The sequence below is a fragment of the Erpetoichthys calabaricus genome, chromosome 4, assembly GCF_900747795.2.
Source record: "Erpetoichthys calabaricus chromosome 4, fErpCal1.3, whole genome shotgun sequence".
Classification (NCBI taxonomy): domain Eukaryota; kingdom Metazoa; phylum Chordata; class Cladistia; order Polypteriformes; family Polypteridae; genus Erpetoichthys; species Erpetoichthys calabaricus.
The window spans coordinates 291,335,612-291,361,073 of record NC_041397.2 but is presented as its reverse complement, the minus strand read 5'-3'; the positions used below and the strand labels follow the sequence as shown (position 1 = coordinate 291,361,073).

General features: G+C 37.0%; 1 protein-coding gene across 1 annotated transcript in view; it reads left to right on the top strand.

The window, feature by feature from the left end:
• LOC114650953 (GRIP and coiled-coil domain-containing protein 2) overlaps positions 1-25,462 on the top strand; it is a 107,354-nt gene that overhangs the window by 7,814 nt on the left and 74,078 nt on the right. The window contains exons 3-9 of the mRNA XM_028800909.2: positions 939-1,023; positions 7,077-7,144; positions 11,948-12,052; positions 13,899-16,307; positions 22,030-22,093; positions 24,043-24,134; positions 24,488-24,586. Of these exons, the coding sequence (XP_028656742.1) occupies positions 939-1,023; positions 7,077-7,144; positions 11,948-12,052; positions 13,899-16,307; positions 22,030-22,093; positions 24,043-24,134; positions 24,488-24,586 (2,922 nt within the window). The remainder of the gene's footprint in view (positions 1-938; positions 1,024-7,076; positions 7,145-11,947; positions 12,053-13,898; positions 16,308-22,029; positions 22,094-24,042; positions 24,135-24,487; positions 24,587-25,462) is intronic.

The window sequence follows — 25,462 nt, the reverse complement described above, 5'->3', positions numbered from 1 at the left end:
AATTGCATGGAGTGTCCAACGCAAAAAAAAAAAATCTGATACATTCTGACAAATTTGAAAATACAAATTGCTTGTAAATTAGTGAAAGCTCCCAGAGTCAGCTGAAGCATAAAAGCATAATTGATCACAGTGACCTTAGTAAAAGTCAGGTTACATTCTGTTTTTGAGGAGTCTTGGGCTTGGTCACACAATTTGTTTCCTTCAGTTATTGACCTCGCAATGAATGCCCAAATAGGACCTGTGTTACCTTGTGGCAGTTGGTTTTTATTCCAGCCAACTTTTTAATTAGAGAGCTATTCCTTCCTTCATGTACCCTCCTTGTTTAATGTGCTCGTTCTGCTTTTGTGAAGTCAGCAATTTAAAGGAATCTTTTTTTCCTTATCTTTATGCTGTGCTGTCCAAAGCTTTACCTTTTAAATCAGTAGAATAAAAGTGTGTCCAGGCACACCCATCATGCTGTTTTTTTCTTACCATAATGTTAACAATATAATCTATTTAAATATCGTACCTAGATTCTCTCTCCAAAATGTGAATTGTAGAGTTTATGTAATTGATCTGCTAAAGAGTATTCAATGACCAGAATTTTACATACTTTTTTCAATCAGTGAAGCACAATTTTAACTGTTGCCATAGAAGAAAAATCTGCTTAAATAATATTATTCAGTGGCCACTGGTTTAGCTGTTGATTGACATAAAAATCTGTAGCCAATTTCCCCCTTAGGATGAAAACAGAGCTGCTATCCATGTAAAATTCAGTGAATACAAAAAATGATTGTGTGAATGAAAAGTGTATATTCTCAGAATAGTGATATTGGAAAAATAATGAAAATGGACAGGTCTTATGTAAATCTTGAGTAGTCTAAATATCTGCAGTGATTTTGTACAATGTAGCTGCTGTTCATAATCAAAACTAATCTCACACTTTTTGTTTCTCTCAGTTGGATGCACTGTCAAAAGAAGATCTTGTAAAGTTTACAAAAAAACAGATGGCAGTGTTACAGAAAGTCAAATCAAAATGTGCAGGTACTCATGCTTATATAAACATTTTTGATTGTATTAACTGCATTGTGTTAAGAAAGCTTTAATGTGCTCCAATTTTGTCAGGATGTCAAGTTTAGAGTTAGATAAGAAGAAAATTCCTACTCTTGGAATGGCATAATTTTCTGCTCAATTATTATTGATTTTTTTTTTTTTTTGCTGTGGTTTTAATCTTTTGCATAATTAGTTTGTATTTGGCATGATCAATCCAGTCATATGTATTATATTATATATACTTAGGAAGTAAATTCACATTACTGTTTTAGAGAGACCAACTACTACATACAAAGTGCAATGCTACACAAGGATTCTATATTTCCAAACAATAGTAAGGTTCAACAAAAAAAAAAATCTGTCTGTGTGTATATGAATAAATCCATTCACAGACACTAAATAATACCCATTTCGATAAACCTAAACCACAAATACACAATTTAAGATGATAATAATACAATTAAATGCACTAAATAATAAATTAAAACATGAAAACAAATGAAATATATAAATACTGTAGAATAAAATGAAAATTGCATATTTACTGTACCTTAGTGAGGAGTGGTGATGTCCCGTGTACCGCTGTCATCCATCCATCCATCCATTTTCCAGACCACTGAATCTGAACACAGGGGGCCTGCTGGAGCCAATCCCCGCCAACACAGGGCGCAAGGCAGGGAACCAACCGCAGGACACACACACACACACCCACACACCAAGCACACACTAGGGCCAATTTAGAATCGCCAATCAACCTAACCTGCATGTCTTTGGACTGTGGGAGGAAACCCATGCAGACACGATGAGAACATGCAAACTCCATGTAGGGAGGACCCGGGAAGCGAACCCGGGTCTCTTTACTGCGAGGCAGCAGCGCTACCACTGCGCCACCGTGCCGCTACCATTGTCATGCTTCGTGATAATTTTCATTTTCACCTCAATCATTGATATTACAAGCTTCCTCTTAGGCTTTGTTGCTTTCGTTGATGCTGTGGTTAATACATAGGGTTTATATAATGTAAATATATATATATCTATATATATCTCCCGTGTACCGCTGTTTTATATGTAAAATCTATATCTAAATATAAGCTACATAGGTGTGTCTCAGTAAATCAGAATATCATCAAAAAGCGAAAGTCATATATAGATTCATTACACACAGAGTGATGTATTTCAAGCGTTTATTTCTTTTCATTTTGCTGATGGTGGCTTATAGCTAATGAAAACCCAAAATTCAGTATCTCAGAAAATTTCAATATTGTGAAAAAGTTCAATATTGTAGACTCATTATGTCACACTCCACTCGGCTAATTAACCCAAAAAACCTGCATAGGTGAACAACCAACTTCTTTAGCAATGACATTTTGTGGCTTAATCTCCTTATGGAGGGTGTCAATAACTGTTTTCTGGACAACTGTCAAGTCAGTAGTCTTCCCCATGATTGTGTGACCTGCTGAACCAAACTGAGAGACCATTTAATATATTTAAGTCATAAAGTTGTCCACATACACAGCCACACCTGATTGTAGCCAGTCCTCTCATCTAAACCTAACACATATTAACCCTCACCATAAGAATGACGTAGAATGTCCATTCATCTGTCTGTGACCTGCAGCTCAAGTGTGTTTGGGATGTGCAGCAGGACCAAAACCACAAAAGCAACACAAACTGATCAACTTGTAGGAAACAAAATTAAAAATTTGAAGTGGTGAAGTCAAAGTCCTGCTTGAACTCTCCAGGAGGACCTGGGCAGGACCCAAAATCAGCAGTTTGCACTTACAAACCCACCAGTGTCTGAATTAAAGAAGTTCTTTAACTCTGCAAGGGCTGAATATTTTTTCCAAAAAACTCTGCTTTCTGAAAAGCACACAAAGCAACGATTTCACACATAAATCAACCGCATATTTGCCATCTCTGATGCAGGGGTTGCTCGAGAGCCAACATTAATGAGCAGGGGGCTGCCTGGCCGTTGTCGGGTGGGCGGTGATGACAGTCGCAATACGCCACAATCACATTTGTTCCTCTTTTCATCGTATGTGGCGAACGTGGCTGTAAGTGCATCAGCTACAAGAATGTGTTCAGTACCACGATCAGCCGATGCCGGTACCTCACTTTCGTTTTCGATCTCCAGATCACTTGCATTAAAATCGAAGTCTGGCAAGTTAACAGTCCGATTCAGCAATAATACACAAAACGTTGTCCACAGAATCTTTTGCTTTGGTCTTCTGCTGGACGTCAATACTGTTTTAGAGGTTGTTTGCTCTTCGCTACTCATGCATGCAGAAGGAATCAAGGTCAAATCAGCAAAGCTAACTTTACTTCTAGCAAACAGAGTCAAACTAAAATGTAACGCTGAGTTTTGTGGCCGTTTACAAGTGGATTACCATCCTCTATCCCTGAATTTTGACAAAAGTCGACATCCACCCTGAAAAAGTTAAAGATGAATGGGCCAAAAGTCCTCAACAGCCATTTGACAGATTGATATCAATGCTTGGAAGTGTTCAGGTACAATTATTGCTGCTAAAGGTGTTACAAACAAATATTGAAAATATGGAGGCAACCTAATTTTCAAATTTGTGACAGGGATGTTTGGATAACTTTGTTTTAAATTCATAAAATCTCTAATTCCAATTTTCTAAAGTTGCAGTTTGTCAAAAGATCTGAAGCAATTCATTGTGAAAATATGCAAAAACAAAAAATGATAGGTAGATTTATATAGAGAGAGTACTTTATTTGTCCTAAGGTGAAATGTAGCTTTCTACAAAATCTTAACAATAACCACTTTCAGAAAATACAAGACTTGCATAAAGGAAGAAAGGAAACAACCTACTGAGTTGCTTAATGGCAAAGGAGCAGTTACAGTGAGGGATTATGAAGGTGTAGTGTGATCCCCCGCCTATCGCAGAAGTTATGTTACAGACCCATCAGCGATAGGTGAAAATCCGCGATATAGAAAGACAATATAAATAAACATTTTTTTATAGTTTAAGCCTTAAAATACCCCTCCCACAAGCTTTAAACACATGTAAACTTATTACTTTGTAAACACATATGATATGTGGATGTCGTGCTATGGATATGAGTAACATCTCTTTATTATAAAAAGAAAATCTTGGCAGGGAAGCGAAGCTTAATCTTCTCAGAAGACAATTGACATCCCGTGAGAGACGTTTTAACGTCACGCAAGACAAGGCAGTGAGACAGAAGGATAGCTGCTGTACAGGCTTTTAAATGATCGATGCGCAGAGCGACACGCAGAACAGGCATCTTGGCAAAAGCAGCACAAAGCCAGTAGCTGATCCGTCCACTTCTCCTTAGCGTGTGTTCAGCTTCCCCCCTTTACAACGTGAGCGAGAGAGACACGAAGTGGCAGGAGCGTAGCGTGCCTCCTGGGGGGATGAGCGAAGTGATTGAGACCAGATCATCTTGGAGAGACACTGTGACGACACGCAAGACTAGACATTACAACCTTAGGAAGCAAAACCCGTGAGACGGTGACTTTTGCACATCATGCCCTACTTACAAACAATTTAAAACAAGTTCACTGACATCTAACCTAGCAGTTGTTGGAATGCTTTTCAGGTGCTGCCAGCTCTTAAAACAACAAGCAGAACATGCAGCTCACCAGCAGCAGCTGCAGCAAGCCAGCAAATGATCTGAGTGCTTCTCCTTAGCGTGTGTTCAGCCCTCGGTACAAACCACCCCCTTCCTCCTCACTCCTACACGGAGTGGCAAAATGACAGCTGCTGTACAGGCTTTTAAGTGATTGACACACATCGTGACGAGCAGAATACACAGCTGACCAGCAGCAGCAGCAAGACGGCAGCTGAACCGATCGCATCTCTTTCCAAACCCCGTCACAACGCGAGCAGCATTAGAAGTCCCGCGAGAAAGAGATTTAACCATGCCTGGGGCAGGAAATAAAGGACAAATATTGTTTTTACAAAAGTTTTAAAGTAAATATGAAAATAATGCATATATAACAATTCGCATGAAAATAACAATCTCTTTAAATTGTTTATCTGGTAAACCAAACCCGTGGGTTGGCGAGCGAAGCGAGCACGGGGTGGAGCCCCCTAGTAGTAGTAGTAGTAGTAGTAGTAGTAGTAATAATAATAGTAAATCTGCGATGTAGCGGGGGTGCTATAGCTGAACCGCGATATAGCGGGGGATCACTGTATTGTTGTACATATAAAGGAGGCCCAGTAGTATCTGTTGAATAATTCTTCAAGGTAAAGTACTTAATAATAGTGTGTCAGAGAGAGAATGTGCAGCACTCTTCATGTTTTGTTTTCCTTCTATGCTTTGCTACTACTTACAGTGTATCGGGAAGGGAGCAAATACTTTTTCACCGCGCCTTGTTTAATTACAAATAGCTGATGATAATGATGATGATTAGATTGGAATGTAATTATAATCTAATACTGTAATGTAATTACAGTAAGTAATAGTGAGAAATTAAATTCTAAAACCGCTTGTCATGCAGTAGAAACTTCCTCTGCATAAAGGAATGACAAGTGTGTAATGCCAAGGAATCCAGTAAACTAATGAATTGAAGATAACTGTAGTTAAATGAAATTATAATCAATATTATTAAGGCAATTTTTAAAAAAAATTAAACATTTTTCAGCTCCTTATTACTTAATTATTTTTAAGTTAACATCCATCCATCCTCTTCCGCTTATCTGAGATCGGGTCGTGGGGGCAGCAGCTTGAGCAGAGATGCCCAGACTTCCCTCTCCCCAGCCACTTCTTCTAGCTCTTAAAAAAAAAAAAAATAAATTCATAGACCTAGATTACAACATTTCTGTTACAGGATAGGCTATATAAATACACCTAGCTATAATGGAAGCATCCTTTGAATATGAAAGTAGTCACTAATTGCAACTGCCGAGTTGTTGAAAGCAGCTGCTAAAGGTATTTGAAGCCTCTGTACCAGATTAAAACTACCAGAACTGTATCCGAGTGACCAATCCACAAACCTGTCAGATTCCAGTGACCAATCAAATCCCACAATTCCCAGTGACCAGTCCACCAATCCTAACCTCTTTGGGTGACCAAATCCACAAGTCTCATCCGCTGTCCTGCAGGCTTTTTATCATGCCATCTACTTAACTGATTAATGCCTCCATAGCATATTCTGTGAAACTCATGTATTAATGATAGCACAAGGGTCTTCGTAGATCTTTAATCAAAAATTATGAATACTGCCAAAATTATTCGACTGACATGAAATAATTAGATTTGGACTATTCATGCACAGTATTATTTAAAGTATCAAGAGAAATACAGTACATGTTCACAAAGTAAGTGTCCTAACCAGTACAATGCCAAAATACGTTGGTAATTTACAGTAACATTTAACACTTAGATTTGAAGTAATCAAGGTGAGTGCTGTGAAGTTCCATATAAATTCTCCATATCGTGTGAGCAAACAAATGGTGTAAAAATAAATCAAAGACAATGATTTTCAGTAGAACTTGTTAGAACTAACCAGTTATGATCACGAACATGAGAATTTAATGGTAGACATGGTAAACAGCAGGCTGTGTAGATAGCATGTAAATAATAGTTTTGGAAGAATCCATTAATGCTTTATGTGTTTGTCTTATTTCATATAATTTTAAGAAAATATTTAGTTTCTGAAAAACATTTTTCATTGTGTTGCTTTGTTCTGATATAAGCAGTTTACTTTTATATATTTTGTGTATTATTATAAAATATGCTTAATTAAGGCAATTAAAATCAGTCCAGTTTGATTAATCACATATCATTAATTTTGATATTGTGTATACGAGCTATGGTTCAATAACATTTATAATGATAAAATGAATCTATGAAAAATATGCATCATTATACACAACACTTTATGTATCTATCATTTTAATGAAGAATTATTAAGGAAATTTATTAGGACTTAAATTGAAGTACTTTTCTCAAGCTTTTTATAATCAAAATAATTTTCTTTATTGTCACAAGACGTTCTCTCAAGACTTGTGTAGTGTTCAAGCAGTGTTTTAATTTGTTATTTTGCTATTTAGAGCTAGAGAAAGAGGTCCAGGAGCTTAAAGACAAAACACAAGCTGGAACAGAAGAAGCAATAATTCAGGTACTAAAATATTATTATAGAAAATTAAAATATATTTTTATTTGTTTACACACTGACACTCACAAATCTGTAGGACAGAACAGATTTTAATCCTTTTCATATATTCTAGTATTCTCATTTTTTTTTCCATCATCTTACTCTAGTTTTAATACATAGCTTTATTTTTTTTCATACTCGCCAGCTGTTAACTAACTACATGCTTTGATAATACAGTAAAGGGTTTAGCTTAGTGTATTCACTGGAGTCAAACACATTTTTAATATAACTTTTTCAAACCGCAGAGTTCTGTTTTCCATTAAATCAAATCATGTAATTGTCAACAGTTTTGTGTTTTAATATTATTATTATTATTAAGGACACAGAACAATAGACAAAACACAGATTATAAATAAAAGTAAAATACAAAAGTTAAAATCGAACAGAGCAATTGTAATCAAAGAGAAAAAGCAGTCTTAAACAAATGAGTTTTAAGTTTAGATTTGAAAAGTGAAAATGATTCAATATTTCTAAGCTCAGATGGTAGTGAGTTCCAGAGCTGGGGAACAGAGCAACTGAATGCTCTGCTCCCCATAGTGGTAAGACGGACGAAGGGGACAGTCAAGTGGATGGAGGAAGAGGATCTAAGGGTACGGGAGGGAATGGCAACATGGAGGAGGTCAGACAGCTGTGGAGGGGCAAGGTTGTGGATAGCCTTAAAAGTTAGTAGGAGAATTTTGAATTGAATTCTGAACTGAACTGGAAGCCAGTGAAGCTGCTGCAAAACGGGAGTGATATGGTGAATAGAGGGTGTTCTAGTAATGATGGGGGCAGCTGAATTGTGGAACCAGTTGAAGCTTATAAAGAGGTTTGTGAGAAAGACCAAAGAAAACGGAATTGCAATAATTGAGACGAGAAGTGACAAGACTATGAAAAAGGTTAGCAGTGGTGTGGGGAGTGAGGGAGGGGTGAATACAGTTAATGTTACGCAAGTGGAAATATGCAGACCGAGATAATGTTATTGATGTGGGACTGAAAGGATAAAGTACCGTCAAGGATGACACCCAGACTCTTAACCTGTGGGTTAGGAGAAACAGAGGAATTAACAATAACAAATGAAAATGATCAGTTTTGGATAATGTTGATTTTGTACCAATGAGGAGAACCTCAGTTTTGACACTATTTAATTTAAGAAAATTTGAAGAAAACCAGGATTTGATTTCTGCTATGCAATCAGTAAGTGAGGAGGGTGGAAATGAAGTATTAGGTTTGCTAGTGAGATAGAGCTGGGTGTCATCAGCATAAGAGTGGAAGCTAATGGTATATTTACAAAAGATATTGCCAAGGGGAAGGTGGTAAATAATGAAAAGGTGGGGCCCCAGGACAGAGCCAACTTGAAGTAACAGGGGTGGGTTGGGATGTGAAAGTTTTAAGCTGAACAATTTGAGTGTGGCCTGAGAGGTAGGATCTGAACCAATCTAGTGCAGTGTGGGTAATGCCAATCGAAGATAATCTATTGAGAAGAGTAGTGTGACAAATAGCATCAAAGGCTGTACTCAGATCAAGGAGGATGAGAATAGTAATTAAACCAGAATCAGCTGCCATAAGGAGGTCATTAGTAATTTTTATAAGTGCCATTTCTGTGCTGTGGAGGGAACGAAAACCAGACTGGAACTGTTCATACAGATTATTTTGAGATAAATGAGAATGAAGTTGAATGACTACTATTTTTTCAAGAATTTTGGAAATGAAGGGTAGATTAGAAATAGGACGAAAATTACTGAAATTAGTGGGATCGGCACCAGGTTTTTTCAGTATTGGGGTTATTGCAGCAGTTTTAAAAGATGAAGGAACAGTACCAGTAGTGAGAGAAGAGTGGATTATAGCAGAAATAAGAAGGACCAGAGAGGGGAGGCAGGCTTTGAGTAGAACTGTATGGAGGGGGTCCAGTTGACAGGTGAATGGTTTAGACTTAGCAGACAAGATCTGAGATTTCTGAGAAAATAGGAAGCTGAAAAGAGGAAAATGAGTGAGTTGGTGGGTGAAATTCAAATCAAGTACTGGAGGAATCCATACAGAGAGACTGATGAATCTTCTGGATTTTTTTCATTAAAAAGGACATAATGGAATTGAAAAATTCAGTTGAGTAAAGGTGAGAAGGTAAAGAATCCGGGGGTTGTGTGATATTGTTAAGTAGTGAAAACAGTGACTTGGTGTTTCCTTCATTGGAAGAAATAATGAGAGTATAATAATTAGATTTAGTTTGGGCAATACAGTCCTTGTAATAAAGTGTATTGTTTTCTATGTACATCTCTTTGTGAACAAAGAGTCCAGTTTTTTTTATATAACCATTCAAGTTGCTGGCCTTTGGCTTTCAAAAGCCAAAGTTCAGGCGTGAACCAGGGAGCAGACAAGGAGAAAATTTTTAATGGAGCGACAGAGTTAAGAATACCATTATGTCCAGTGCTATAGTGTAAGACCAGTTAATAATAATAATAATAATTCATTACATTTATATAGCGCTTTTCTCAATACTCAAAGCGCTATCCACACAGGGAGGAACCGGGAAGCGAACCCAAAATTTTCCACAGTCTCCTTACTGCAAAGCAGTAGCACTACCACTGCGCCACCTGTGAGGACAGTTCTTTAGGAGTGGATAAATTATCAATGTCCATAAGGGGATCAATACTAGAGGAAAGAGTGTCTAAGGTAATATTCTTAATATTATGGAAAGACATGAGACGGGAAAGCTTAGTGTTGGAAAGTGCAAGTTTAACATTGAATGAAATAAGAAAGTAATCAGTTATGGGGAGTTCATCTGCAATACAATCAAGTGGGGTAACTCCAGAACAGCAAATCAAGTCCAAGATATGTCCTTTGGAATGAGTGGGAACAACAGTATGCTGCTGGAATCCAAAACTCTCAAGGCAGGATGTAAAGTCTCTAGTAATAGTGACATTGATATTATTCATATGTATATTGAAATCCCCCAGAAGTATTATTTTTGATGAAACAGTAGATAAGTGTGTAAGGAAAACAGCAAAGTCGTTCAGAAAGTCATTGTTTGGTTTAGGGGGCCGGTAAACAGTTGCAATAATAGTAGGAATTGGTCCATTTAATTGACATACACGAGATTCAAAAGAACTGAAGGCAGGAACAGACAATGGCAAGACTTTCCATTTCTCACGATACATTAACGTGAGACCTCCACCTCGGCCAGAGCCACGGGATTGAGAAATGTAAACCACATTGGTTGTGATTACATATACAGCAGATCCCCAAAGCACATGCGCTTTGCTGATAAGGCAGCTCCAATCCTCCTTTGTCCTTGCAGTTTTTCCATCATTTTTCTTTCTATTTTTTGGTACTTAAACTTAAAATAAATAAAAAGGTAAGTCCAGATTTGTATGCTTTTTTAATAATTGTTGGTCATTTAGCATTATTTGGGAATTTTAAACTGAACACCGTGCAAAGACAAAACAACAGTACATTGAGTGAATACACTATATTGCATAATTTCCAACATTTAAGAGTTTAGCATTTGTTCACTTCAAGTATTATTTATAAGATTAAGATATGTGGTGTGTTGTCCAAGCCTTTGATTACTGAAGAATTCTATCTACAGTATTTATTTAATTAGCAATAAACATTTTTTTTTAAAGTTGCACAAAACATGTGCAAAATGATGAAATACTCAAAAATAAATCTGTTGTTGCAGCTAAATATGTCTTTTATGAGAGCACTAAAGACATGTGCAAGAAGTGTAATTGTTTTCTCATTTTATGTCATATTTACCGACTTAAACCTCATTCACAATGGTGTATATGCACAGATGTGTTTTCTAATTTTTTTGTGAGCAGAGTTAACACACATAGGTAAATGCATTTTCACAGCGTAATTCCATATGTGTTTATCATTGTTTTTAAATAAAGTTTCATAGAACATTTTAAATTACAACACACATGGTCTTTTGCATTAATTTTCTATTGTTCATTTTTTGAAAAATCATTGCCTTATTTACTAGTTCAAAAGGAAAGACCACTCAGCAGTTAACACTGCTCTTTCCTACATTGTGATCGGAGTGTGCATGTGGTCAGTCTCATTGACAGGGAACAGGAAAAGGCAATTGCTAGGAAATAGCTAATGGTGGATTTCACATGTTGTGTGTTTCCCTGCAGAAAAAGCACATTAATATGTACAATGTTCTGTTTTCATGAAACTATGTAGAAAATATGCAGCATGACACATTTTTTTTGAAAATGCACTGTTCACCACCACAATGATGTGGAACCGTAGAATGTAATTGATTTTACTGGTGTACTGTGGTGTATCTGTGCTACATGGCTGCAGAAGAACGTGAGGGTTTGAGCAAACTCTTTTTAGTAATTTGCCTGTAAAAATTCTTGACCATATAAATTATCCCCCTCCAAAAAGGAAATTTCATAGGTTTTCCTGCAGTAATAGTATTTTTTTTCAAGACTGTGTTTATATGTAAAATAAGAATGAAGGCATTTTGACTGCATTTTGTAATTTAATTTAAACTTCTCCTGTTGTAGAGTTTATATATATATATAAAAAAAAAAGCCTGAAGGCAATTTTAGTTTCAAAAGAGATTGTTGTTTTGTGAAAAATTAGGTCATGTCATGAAAATCTTTGAGGTTGAGTGCTATGCATTATACTCCGATTGTGAAGAGCTTTAATTTTATCACACCTAACACATTACTAGCCACTCAGGATTATTTCATGTTCCTGAGTTTTGGGCTTATTATGTCATGTTCTAGTAGTTTCTAGGCCATTGACTTATTTGTCATGTGTATTTGCCAATAGGAGTTGACAGAGAGGATGGATGCTGTTCTTCTGGAAAAGGCTGAAAGTCAGCAAAGATTAGCAGTGCTACGAAAAGAAAGTGAAAAAGCGAAAAAAGAAGCACAGGTAATATATTTGTTGTTTTGATTTAGCTAAATTCCGAGTTATTTACAAATGTGGAGTAAGTAGTTCTTTAAGTTTGTTTCCTCTGAGCCATTAATTTTTAGGTATGCTATAGTGTTTGAGTCTTTGTCCTGCTGCATAACCCAGTTACACCTCAGTTTCAGATAACAGACAGATAACCTGGTGTTCTCCTTAAGAATATTCTGGGAAGGAGCAGAATTCAAGGTCCCTTGAATAATACCAAGTCTTTTAGATCTGGCTGCTGAAAAAACAATTCCACATCATCTTGCTGCCACTCTCATTCTGTCAATTGGTAGGCAGGACCTGTGTTGTCAAAAGAGCTCTATTTTTTGCCTGTCTTTTCATTGAACATTATTTCAAAAGACTTGGGGGTCGTCCAGGTGTTTTTAAAAGAATAAAAAGAAGAAGAAAAAAATAAAAGATGAGTAGTGATCTTATTCTTGGATAGCAGAGGTTTCTGCCTTTCTACTCTCCCATGAATCCCAGTCATGTCACTTGCAGAAATTCACAGATGATTCTGTGCTAATGGGATGTAGTGACAAAAGGGATGCATGAGACGCAGTATTGTAGACAAGAGCAGATATTTGTTTTCTGGTGTAGAAAAAATTGTCTGCAACTTAACATCGGTAAAACCAACAAACTATTTACTGACTTTTGAGCCTTTTTGTATGGTGACTAATGTTAAGCTGGACTGGTCTTGTAACACAGAAGAGCTTTGAAAGAAAAGGCAGAATTAACTCTGTTTCATAGATGCCTGAACTCCTTTAATGAGGAAAGTGACATCCTTTACATGTTCTACAACTTACTGAAGGCCCATGTATTTTTCTGTGCTGGGCCTGTAATGTCACTTCAGCCTGCTGATTCATGAATTAACTAATAAAAGCCAGGCTCCATTATTGGATGAAACCTACTGGAGGTGGGTTAAGAACTGAGTGTTAAGAACAATGCTGTACATCCTCTCCCTGAAATATAAGCATTGAGGATTTTCAAATTATTCAGCACATGTATGTCAAAAAACATTGTTGGGGTTCCCATATACCAATGGCAGTATACCTTTATAATGCCTCATTGAGAATGTGACTGCTCCTTTCCCTTTTCCCTTTTCTTTCCCTTTAGTCAATCTGGTATTTATTTGAGAGGGGTTGTTATTTATTACATTATAAATATTATCATTTTTTTCATTTATTGAACTTCTGTAAAAGCTAAATTTCCCTGTGGGACAAATAAAGTGTTATCTGGCCTTAGCTGAAGCCAGAGAAGCCTACAGTTCTTTCAGTGTTTTTATGAGATCCTCTGTGACTTCTTGAACATTGCTCTGGCCTTGGGGTAATGTTGGCAGGCTGGCTTTTCCTGAGAAATTTCAGATGTTCTCCATTAGAAAATAATGGCTCTCACTGTGGTATAATCGAGTCCCAGAGACTTACAAATGGCTTTGTAACCCTTTCCTGATTGGTACTGTAGGTTTCCACTGCTTTTTCCTCACCTCTTCTGCAATTTCCTTTAATCACGGCTGTGTTGAGTCAGTTTAGTCTAATTATCAGTTAATTTTGCTCAGGTTTTTCAGTCAGTAAGGGGGCAGTTACCTTTTCACACAGTCAATAAAGATGATGAATAACTGTATTACTATATACTAAGTAGCAATTTAGAAATGTTGTTATATGTCTACTCTGGTTCCCTGTATCCAAGATTACATTCTGGCCTTTCATTGCAACAAATATGCAGAAATAGAGACTATTAGGAATTGGCAAAAACCTTTTCACAGCTCTGTACAGTAGGTTTCAAAGACTACATTTATTTAAGGTGTTAACACATTTGTTTGTGTTGTCAGGAAGCCCAGGAGAAACTATCTGAGATGCAGCAACAACTTGACCTATCCAGAGAAGACCAGCAAAAGCAGATTGAAGTTTTAAAAAATGATTTAGAATCACTTAAATTGAAACATACTGAGGAGGTGGCTGATTTTCAAAGACTTGTACAGGAATCTCATGAAAAACAAGAAAAACTTACTAATGAGCTGGAACTCCGCAATAGCCATGAAAGTGAAATATCTGTACTAGAAAAACAGGTCAAGATGGATCAGGAACATTACTTGGAACAAATTAACAACTTAAAGCAGCAACTAAGTTTCTTTGAGAAGGAAAAGGATGTAGTACTCAAAGAAAGTCAAAGAACAGTGATGGAAGAATTGAAGAAAGAGGTTGAGGTTCTTCATGGAGAGCTGTTGAATATGAAGGTTGCTCATGATGATGAATTAAAAGAGTTAAGGGATCAACTAGATACTGCAGCTACCGAGTATGAAGAAGAGAGAGAGAGGCTCTTGCGTCTTATAGAGGACCAACAACAACAGTTAATTGAGAAAGAAAAAAATCTTCATGATGTGAAGGAGGAAGAAGAAGAAGAGGAAGAAACTAAAAGAGACTTGGAAAAATGCCAGTCAGAAGGGTTTGTCTGTGAGAAGCAAGATGATGAAATGTCGAAGCTAAAGATGTCAGTAAATGGTTTACAGTCACAACTAAGCATCCTTCAGGATGAATTAACATACTTGAGCAATCTGAAGTTAAGCCTGGAGATGGAACTGCGGCATACAAAGGATGAGTTCCTTCACGAGAGGGAGGAACTGGAGTTTAAGGTTAATGAATTGCAACTCTACAAGGAAGATGCAGAAGGTAATGTAGCTAAATGTAAAGCTGAGCTTCAAGCCACTCATGATTCCTGGGAAGTGGCACTAAATCAGCATCAGGTTGAACTACAGGCTCTTCAGGAGCAGCATCAGAAGGAGATTGCATCTATGGAGAAAACTTTGCTTTCTTCTAATGAAAAGGAAAAGGCTCAACTTTTAGCTGAAATAAAGGAGCTCAAGACTCAGTGTGAAGCTCTGTCATACGAAAAAAGGGAAGCTGTCAGCAGTTATGAAAAAACCCAAGAAATCCTACAAAACCTTCAGCTTGAATTGAGTGTTACCACTGAAAATGTGGCAAAACAGTTCAATGCTTTGAAGGAGCGTGGAGCATCTGAAATCCATGAACTTCAACAGAAGCTAAGGGTTGCCTATAATGAAAAGGACAGCCTTCTTGAGACAATTAAGAAGCTGGAGTGTGAGGTAGAAGCAGCTTGTCAGAATGCAACGGAAGAGTTTAAGCTTTCTTTAAGCAAGTGTAAAGAGGCAAACACAGAGTTAACTTCTCAGCTTCAGCATAAAGACATAAACATCCAAGAGATTAAGGTAGAGATGGAAGCATTACTTTTGGAAAAGGAGAATATTACTGTCACATTAAAGAATTCGGAGATAGAAGTTGAAAGGCTTAAAGAGCTTTTGCATAAAGAACAGATACAAAGTGGTGAAGTTCAGCAGAAGGTAGAAGATCTTAAAGAGGACTTGGAAAAATTAAAGCTAGGCATTGAAGATAAAGAGAACCAACTAAAACATGTTACTGTAGAAAATGATAGTCTTTGCAGGCAGCTGGAATGTATGGAGAGCAAATTGCAGGACAGTTCCATGGAGAAAGAAAAACATCTTTTGGTGTTTAAAGAAGAAATGATACATTTGCAAGAAGAGCTAAGAGTCAGTCAAGAAGAAAATTTAAACCTTATTCAATGTAAAGAGAACAGTGAAGATCGGGAGAGGTCTTTGCAATTGGTGTTGCAAGAGAAAGACATACTGAAGAAAAATGTAGAGGAAAAGCTGCACCAACTATCAGAAGTTAGAGTTCAAGCCTTGAAGTTCTGGCAGCAAGATCCTTGTTTACAAAAGATTGACTGTAATGAAGAAATAGAAGAGGATGCATCCCTTTTGATTCAAAGTCTCTTATCAAAGATCTCTGATGAAAATCAGAGAGTTATTTTGCAAACAGATGAGCAAATAGCACAGCTACAAAATGCTATTGAAAGACAAAAAGAAGAAAATCGACTACAGTTTTCAGAGCATCAGAGTTTTATTGAGGACTTGAGTAAAGAAAGAACTCTTTTAAAGGAAAACCTTGAAGAAGTTATTGCAGATAAAGAGGGCCTGCAGAGGGACTTGATAGAGATGCAGAATAGAAATGAAAAGACTAGGGCTGAAAATGAAGCTCTGCTTGTGCAAATTGGGGAACTCTCTGAAAAGATGAAGGTGGCTGAATGCATCATTGAAAAAGAACAGAAAGTGACCAGTGGTTACGTGGAAAAAGACTTGCAGAATACTCTGGCAGAAAAGGAGAAGGAAATTTTAAGTTTACAGCAGGAAATTTCAGCTTTAAAGGTTTGGATTTTTAAGTATTTCTTAAATTTAAATTACTTATTAGTACACTATTACTTATTATTACACTTATTACAATAACAGGTAAAATCTATACAAACAATTAATGGAAGATCATATATTCTCTTTCTTATGAAAGTGGTGTTTTAAGGTTTATTCTTCTTTGAATTTTACCAGTACATTGCATATTTTATTGGAATTACATAATATTTTACCTTTAAGCATAATTGAACTGAATTGTAGAGTTCTTTAATATAGAGGTTGTTGACCTCAGACTCGGTGTAAGGTCTTGATTAACCTACTGCAGAAACAGAAAATAGCAAATCTGAAGACACCCCTGCTAACTAACATAATACTGAATGCTTCTTTCTTCACATTATCTTCCCTTTATGGTTTTAAGTAAAGAGTCACAGCTCCTTGCATCTGCCTATACTGCTGAGGTGTTAAACACGGTCCATTCTGACTCTGTCACTGGCCACGTTCAGAATAGAGCCAATCTGCTAATCATTTCCAGCAAACCCACAACATTTATTTGGGATTTTCAGGTCTATCCAGTGGGAACTAAGTCCTTTTTAACCAACATCAGATGGCACATATACAAGCTGATCATTGACTTTTTGCCCATGATACTCTGCTACTAGGTGCAATGTTAAGCATACTTGTGTTCAACCATGATGTTTTTTATGGACAACCCATGACTAGCACAGAAATCCAGTGGTAATTCAACACTAAGGGTTAGCTTAGTTAGGCCGTTTTCACCCAAAACATCTCTTCAGGTAGGGCTGGGCGATATGGCTCAAAATTCAAATTGCGATATTTTTGGACCAAAAGTCAATATACGATATGCAACGATATTTTTTTCCTATCTATTCTTACTTAAAAAAGAAGCCACACATTTATATTTCTCTTTAGTTATTTACTTGTAATTGCAAACTTACAACTTTACATCATAGGCATAAACCAAAATATACTCATTAATGTAAGAAACACATTTATGCAAGAAAGCCAGTTGTCTGAATATTAGGTGACGTAGGAGTAGATGCTTTATCTACTTTACTAGGTTTGCCTAAAAAAAAATTTAAATAATAATGTTTCAATATGCTCTTTTTAAGCTATGTTTTGTAAACAAATAAAGCGTGGCAAGAACATACATTCAGGTAACACAATTTCACAAATTTTGTGCAAGAAAGACAAGTCTGTCAACTACCTCTGGCTTTAAAGAGGCCCTGTGGCAGTTCACTATGTTGCCACCTGTGCTAAATGCCCTTTCTGAGGGCGAACTAGTGGCCTGTATGCAGAGATATTTTTTTTGCAGGGCGACTGAGAGTTTGAAAGATTGGTTCATGCTCTTTCCACCATGCAAGTGGGTTTGTCAATTACAGCTGCTTCTAGGTAGGTTGAAAGTTCAGCTTCAATTTTATCTCTGTCAGACAATGTCGATAAAGATGTTGGTCTCTTAAAGAAGCTACCAAGGCTTCGTTTCTCCTTTTCGGCTGGTGGTGGTGATGCTTCAGCTGCTTCTGAAAGTTCCCCAGCTAAGTCAGGCTGGGCACTGGTCTCATCATGTTGAAGGGTCTCCACTTCAGACACAACTCTGTGTTTGACATCTTCATACTTTTCCTCAGGAATGTATGATCTTTTGAAATGTGGATACAAAAAAGAAGCAATGTCTAGTAGTTGCTGGGTGGCAGGGTCATCAAATTTCTCTCTCAGATAATCAAGAATTTGGTCTTAATTGACATAGTGAGCTCTGTGTCTTCTGGCTGGTAAGCCAAGATGCTGGTTTGAAAAAGGTGTAGCATGGGCTTAACATAGGAGACTGTAACATAGGACTGAGCTGAGAGTGCATCTGTAAATTCCTGGAGGGGTCGAATAGCTTTATCAGTTGACTCTAGTACATCTATGTCCTGCCATGTAAGTGCCAGATGTCTGGTTTTCTTGTCAGATGAGAGAACTTGGGTGATGGCCCTCTCTTGTTCCAACACTCTCTGTATCATTGCTGCCCTTGACCCCCATCTTGTAGGGGATTCTGTTATGAGCTGATGGGAAGGCAGATTGAGTTCTTTCAGTGTTGCAGTCAAATCCCTTCTTTTGTTCCAGCTGAAGGAAAAACATGCAACAATTCTTTTGCATACACCAATTGCCCGTTCAATGCGGGGATCTCTCATGCTTCCCTCTAAAGCCAAACACAAATTACAGTCTTATTAATTATTTACATTATTATTAATCAATAATATTTCTCATACACACTATTATTTACGTTTATTTACTATTTCTTAGCATATTTATTATTTAATTTAACATATTTCTCATACGTTCACACACACACACTTCACATTTATTATTATAAATTTCTTATATTTATTACGTGTTATTATTTATTTTCAAACATTTCTCATACACGCACACACTAGTGATGGGCATTTCGGCTCTTTTTAGTGAGCCGGATCATTTTGCCAAGCTCACTAAGAATCGGCTCTTTCGGCTCCCAAATGCCTCTTCATTTTCCCACTCTAGCCTTTTATATAATTCAGCCAAATTTAGCAGTGTTCTGACCCATGATTAGATGTTTGCTCTTAGTGTTTCGCTACAAACACTACACAGACATCGGTTCCAAAAAACGGGAATCGGCTCCCACTGTTCACTAAAAAGAGCCGGCTCAAAGAACCGTTTCGTTCGTGATCGACACATTACTAGCACGCACACACACGCCATACCAATCGCCAGATTCAGCCAGTGACCAAAGCACTGCAGTCTCTTCCATTTGTTCAGATCAACGGCTTTAATCACATTTGCAGCGTTATCCGTGGTAATGCACACTTGTCGTGCGTCGTCTAATTTCCACGATTTAAGCGCATTTTTGAGCCCCAGCACAATTGTTTCTCCGGTATGGTCATCTGGTACAAATCCTGTCTGAAGACAAACGCTTCTTATCTCCCAGTTTTCAATAAAATGAACTGTTAGGCTCATGTATGTTTGCATAGTATGATTAGTCCACAGATCGAATGTGGTGGAGAAGTGGCGAACGTTCTGAAGCTGATTCAGAATTTTCTCCTTTACATCGTACATAATTTGGGCAGCACTTCTTCGGCAAAGTATTTCCACTGGGAATTACATATTTGGGATCAATCATTCTCAGTAGTTTCTGAAATCCGTGTTTTTCGACAGTGGCAACAGTGACCATATCTTTTGCAATGTGGTATGTTACTGCAGCTGTTATTTCCTTCCGTTTGGGGCTTGTTTTTTCATACGGTATGCAACGAGAGAACGTTGCTGCCAGCGTGATTTGTTTTGCGGCAGGGATGTGTTTCGTTGCGTTTTGAGCAGAGTTCTCGCGAAGTTTAATACATTCTTCGTACTTTGTAACGTGTTTTGTTTTCAAATGATTGAAGAGGTTCGAGGTGTTGCCACTCTTCGTTCCTACTTCTCTCTTACAAAGTTTACATATAACAGTCTTTTGTTCTGTATCATTTTGTCTAAAGCCAAACCATTTCCAAACAACAGAGGTCACATTTGTACCTTTTTTTGGCACTAAATCATCACTGATAGCCGTACTCGTTTCTGCCTCCGTCTCAGCCATTGTTGTTACTGTTTAAGATAAGCAGGAAGCGGGGTTTAATCGCAATGACTGCATTTAGGATGTGCTCCAATTAGCAGAAGTAACTCTACACACTTGTAGTGTTTAATAAAACATATTACATAATATATCGCGATAGGTTTGTTCTCAAACGATGCATTAAAAATATTGTTCATATCGTGCCACTCGATATATCGCACAGGCCTAACTCCAGGTATATCTTTTGTTTCCCAATGAAAACACTGAGGTCTACTAGTAAGACTACAGAGTCAGCAGATGGTAGTGCATTCAGCTCCGCATTACAATAAAAACAAATACTCTGAATGGTTGCTTGCAGCATAAAAATCATGAAAACGTTTAGAAGACATAAAATGATAAAACAGGAAAATAACAAATGCACTATACAGTAATCCCTCCTCCATCGCGGGGGTTGCGTTCCAGAGCCACCCGCGAAATAAGAAAATCCGCGGAGTAGAAACCATATGTTTATATGGTTATTTTTATATTGTCATGCTTGGGTCACAGATTTGCGCAGAAACACAGGAGGTTGTAGAGAGACAGGAACGTTATTCAAACACTGCAAACAAACATTTGTCTCTTTTTCAAAAGTTTAAACTGTGCTCCATGACAAGACAGAGATGACAGTTCCGTCTCACAATTAAAAGAATGCAAACATATTTTCCTCTTCAAAGGAGTGCCCGTCAGGAGCAAAGTCTGTCAGAAAGACAGAGAGTAATGCAAACAAATCAATAGGGCTGTTTGCTTTTAAGTATGCGAAGCACCACGGCACAAAGCTGTTGAAGGTGGCAGCTCACACCCCCTCCGTCAGGAGGAGAGAGAGAGAGAGAGAGAGAGAAAAACAATGTCAAAAATCAATACGTGCCCTTTGAGCTTTTAAGTATGCGAAGCACCGTGCAGCATGTCCTTCAGGAAGCAGCTGCACACAGAAGGTAGAAACGTCCCTATCGTCTAGGTGTGCGAACAGCCCCCCTGCTCACACCCCCCTACGTCAGCGTGAGAGAGAGAGAGAAAGTAAGTTGGGTAGCTTCTCAGCCATCTGCCAATAGCGTCCCTTGTATGAAATCAACTGGGCAAACCAACTGAGGAAGCATGTACCAGAAATTAAAAGACCCATTGTCCGCAGAAACCTGCGAAGCAGCGAAAAATCCGCGATATATATTTAAATATGCTTACATATAAAATCCGCGATGGAGTGAAGCTGCGAAAGGCGAAGCGCGATATAGCGAGGGATCACTGTATACAAAAATGTGTGTGTCTGTCTGTATATGTACATACAGTGCATCCGGAAAGTATTCACAGCGCATCACTTTTTCCACATTTTGTTATGTTACAGCCTTATTCCAAAATGGATTAAATTCAATTTTTTCCTCAGAATTCTACACACAACACCCCATAATGACGACATGAAAAAAGTTTACTTGAGGTTTTTGCAAATTTATTAAAAATAAAAAAACTGAGAAATCACATGTACATAAGTATTCACAGCCTTTGCCATGAAGCTCAAAATTGAGCTCAGGTGCATCCTGAGATGTTTCTGCAGCGTAATTGGAGTCCACCTGTGGTAAATTCAGTTGAATTTATTCAGAAGTATTTTTGGTCGAAAGATGAATATGAGACTAAACTGCTGAATGTCGGGTTTTATTTCTGGGCAATGTTTTATATGTTATAGAAACCATATAGGAAAAAATTACTTTTGCTGTGTTTAGTACCACACAATGTAAAACATTGCTCAGAAGTAAAAGAGGTCATTGTTTTCACAGAGAATATGTATTTTATGAATGCGATAACAAAAATAAACCAATATTAAATTATTATTCCAATATTTTTGCTTCTCATTATATACATTGCATATGTACACTGTGTATGTGTGTTTGTATATCTATCTGTATGTATGTATGTATGTATGTATGTATGTATGATGGTCTGTCGTCCTGTTCAGATTTTCTTACCGCCATGCGCCCTATGATTTCAGGGATAGACTTCTGCAGCCCTGCTATGGACAAGCAGGTTTGGAAGATGCAGTAGATGGATAGTCCTCTAAATGAACAATTCTTCCAATTAATGAATGCATCACATGTGTTTTCAATTTGCTTAACTTCTGATTTATTTTTTTTTTGTTCCACTTAGGAAGCTGAACAGAACTATTTAGTACCACAAGACTCCAATGACAAAGAGTTAAAAGAAAAGTTAGGTAAGAGCTACTGTGATACAGCCCTAAAATATATATTCAATGTAATACACACATATTTATTGTTTAGCTCTAACATTTATCTTTAATTAAAGACATGATACCTTCATTTTCAGAAAATCCTATTGCATTTTTGTTTCATTCACATCCTTTTAATAGAAAACCTAACCGTGGCTTGACATCTGCTGGGTGCCATTTTAATTCTGATTCGATTGTCTCTTGCATTAGATTGTTTTTCTCCCTAGGTTGTACTGGGTTTCCTCTAAAGTCCAAAGATATGTAACAAGTGATGCACCTAAACATTCATAACAACTCCATGTCTTTGGAAATTTCTTTGTACAGTCACTCTTTTAGTACAAAAAATGGGGTCTAGTAAGTATAACTAAAAATTGGTGACTATCAGCAGCCAACAGAGAGTTAATTTTGGTGAACCAAAACTTCAATAAGGAATGAAAGTAACCATTATTAGCCTATGCTCTATAGACATTTTGTTTCATTCAGTTATTTATTTAACATGGTATAGGAAAACAACATTTAACCCTTTAACCGCCAACTCCCTAAATATTCCCCATGCCAGGAGAAATCTGAACAATTTTCGTTTTTTTACTTTACATTTATTCAAGCAGTATTTACCTGCTGAAATACTTGCTGAAATGTTTCAAATAAATGGTCAATCAAAGGACGTAGCTTGAACAAGCGGTCACGGTTTGGATCTTTCTTATCTGGCTCAGATAACGGGCAGCAGTCCAGTTGAGATGCTGGAGATACACCCACTCATCGCCATCATCCGATGCGTTGTCATTCACAGTATCATGCAGCGCACGTTGATGATCATCATTGTCGCTAAAATCTTCTTCAGAACTGCTACAATCATGATCAGAATTATTGTCCAAAATCGCCTGCAAAACCTCACTTGAAGTCAGTTTACGTTTCGCCATATTCACAGCTTTCACTTTCGAATCACATCATGTGAGCGGCCAATACAACCGCAGAGTTGTCGAAATACAATGTAGTAATAATACCCACGCCAAACTGTCAGTTATACTACGCGCCAGGCATTCACATAACCATAGGCAAATGTGCCGGATAATTCCGGCAGTAAGGCGTCAGCAATAACGCTACGATGCCGGATATATCCAGCAGAGGGCGGTTAAGGGGTTAAACAAAATAAGTAGCAATTTAATATTTTATGTTTGTTAGTGGACAAACATAGATACAAATGACAGTGAAGGTATAATGTTTAAAAAGTTAAACCTTCAAATTAAATAAACTATCTTGTTTATAGATAGTTTATAATATTCTGTCATACTGTAGAAGTCAGCCATGTTAAGTGCCTTCAGTGTTTGTTCCATCACTGTCCTCTTAAATGTTAGTCTGTAGCCACTTATTTTCTCAGTTTTAGTTAAATACAAAGTACCTAATTATTTTGTTTTTCTATATTAATATCACACATTTATCAGGCTAAAAGTGAATCTTCGTGGCTTGAGTGACCACAGCAATGGCCCCTATTTCTTGTTGTGCTGTATTTGGCCAATATATGTAAATATTTTGGCCCCTTGGGAAAGCATTTCTCCTTTAATCAGCACAGAATAGGTTCTTTTTCTTCCTGTCCTATTCTCTTTACTGTGCTCATTCTCTGAAGTTATGAATGTTGATTCTGAGATTATTTTTTTCTTATTAATTCAAGTATGGAACACTGCATGATCAGTTATGCACATATTAAACATTCTGAAAATAAGCAATTTTATTGCATGACTTCATTTTCAGGACATTCAGAAAAGGTTCCTTGTTTGTATTTGGTTGTTGTATTTGTGTAGTATATAAATGTAATGAATTATTATTATTATTATTATTTAAAATTAAACTAACCCATTATTATACTACACATTTTTCATAAGAAAATAGTATTTTTTGAACTGCTAGGCAACCACTACAGCTTTTTTTTTCTTTAGAAAAAGAACTGCTTGATAAAGATGAAAAGATGAATAAGATAAAAGCTGTGGCTGTAAAGGCAAAAAAGGAACTAGATGCTAGTCGGAAAGAAGTAAGAATTTTTTTCTGCTGTTCATAATTTTGTTTCTTTTGAATGTTTATTGCTATAAAATAGAGGGATTATTAGGATTAAATGTGCATTTGTAAAGTTTTGTCTTTCAGGCTGCACCAGTCATACATTGTGGTGTTTTTTGCACTTTATGCAAGTCATAAAGCGCTAGTACTTTTATGAAAGGAGAAGGCTCCATCTGTTTATTAACTCAGAATTGTTAACAAATCTGTAACTGTGCACTTCAGTTTCTGAATGATCAGAAATTATTGAGAAATTGTCTGGTAAAATCAGTAAATACCTTTGTCAATCCATATTTATTGAAAACATATTTCAAAATGCACTTTGTGACATAGGTTCAAGCTTTAAAAGAAGACCTGGAGTCTGTAAAATCTAACCGTGATCGACTCTCCTGCTCCATGAAGGATGTAATCCAAAGTGCAGAAAGTTACAAGGTATTGAAATTTGCTTGAGTTACACCTCACAAGGTTGAATATTTCTTGTTAGTTAAATCATATTGAAAAATGCAATTATTAAATTTACTACTAGGGACAGTAAACCAGTAGAGGTAATATGAGGTATGGGTAGAATTCTGCTTCCTTTTACATACTGTAGAGCAGGTAGAGCCAGAAAATAAAAGGGTTAGCGTGTAAGAGTATCTGGAGCCACCATTGTGCACTCCAGAGATATAGCCACACATCTTTTTGGATATATTCCTATCTGAGAATCTGGTTCAGTTGATTACATTGGAAACAGTGTTAGAATTAGTTATAAATCATCCCCTTAGTCCTCAGGTATGAATTTGAGATTAGAGTGAGGGGGTGAGTTGCGACAAGAGCCCAGATGGCAGTGGAGGTAGATACAGAGAGAGGAGCATTCTGGGATTTTTGGGAGGTGACTAGCTGAGTAGTTGTGGTCTCTGGCACTGTGTCATGGATGGTGGGCAAGATGGACAAAGCATTCCAACCTGTAAACCATCCAGGATGGCAGATATGGTGTTTGCTTAATAACTTGATACATTATATTCCCCACTGTTTATACTTTTCTTTGACAGTTTAAAAAAAATGCCATTTTAATAATAGCATTGTTTTAGTGACTCTATTTAAGTTTAAGGCGACCCACAGAGCCACACCATCACAATGTATATATTTTAAAAGGTCACGGATAATGTGTTTTGAAATTCATTTGACAGTCATTGATTACTTTAAGAAATTAGCAGATTAGATTTTTGGAATGTTAAGTTTCCGTTGCTGTGATTCTTATGATTTTTACAGTTAATTACAAATGCTGTTTGGATTTGCTTCCTTAGGGATTGGCTTTTGATATCTATT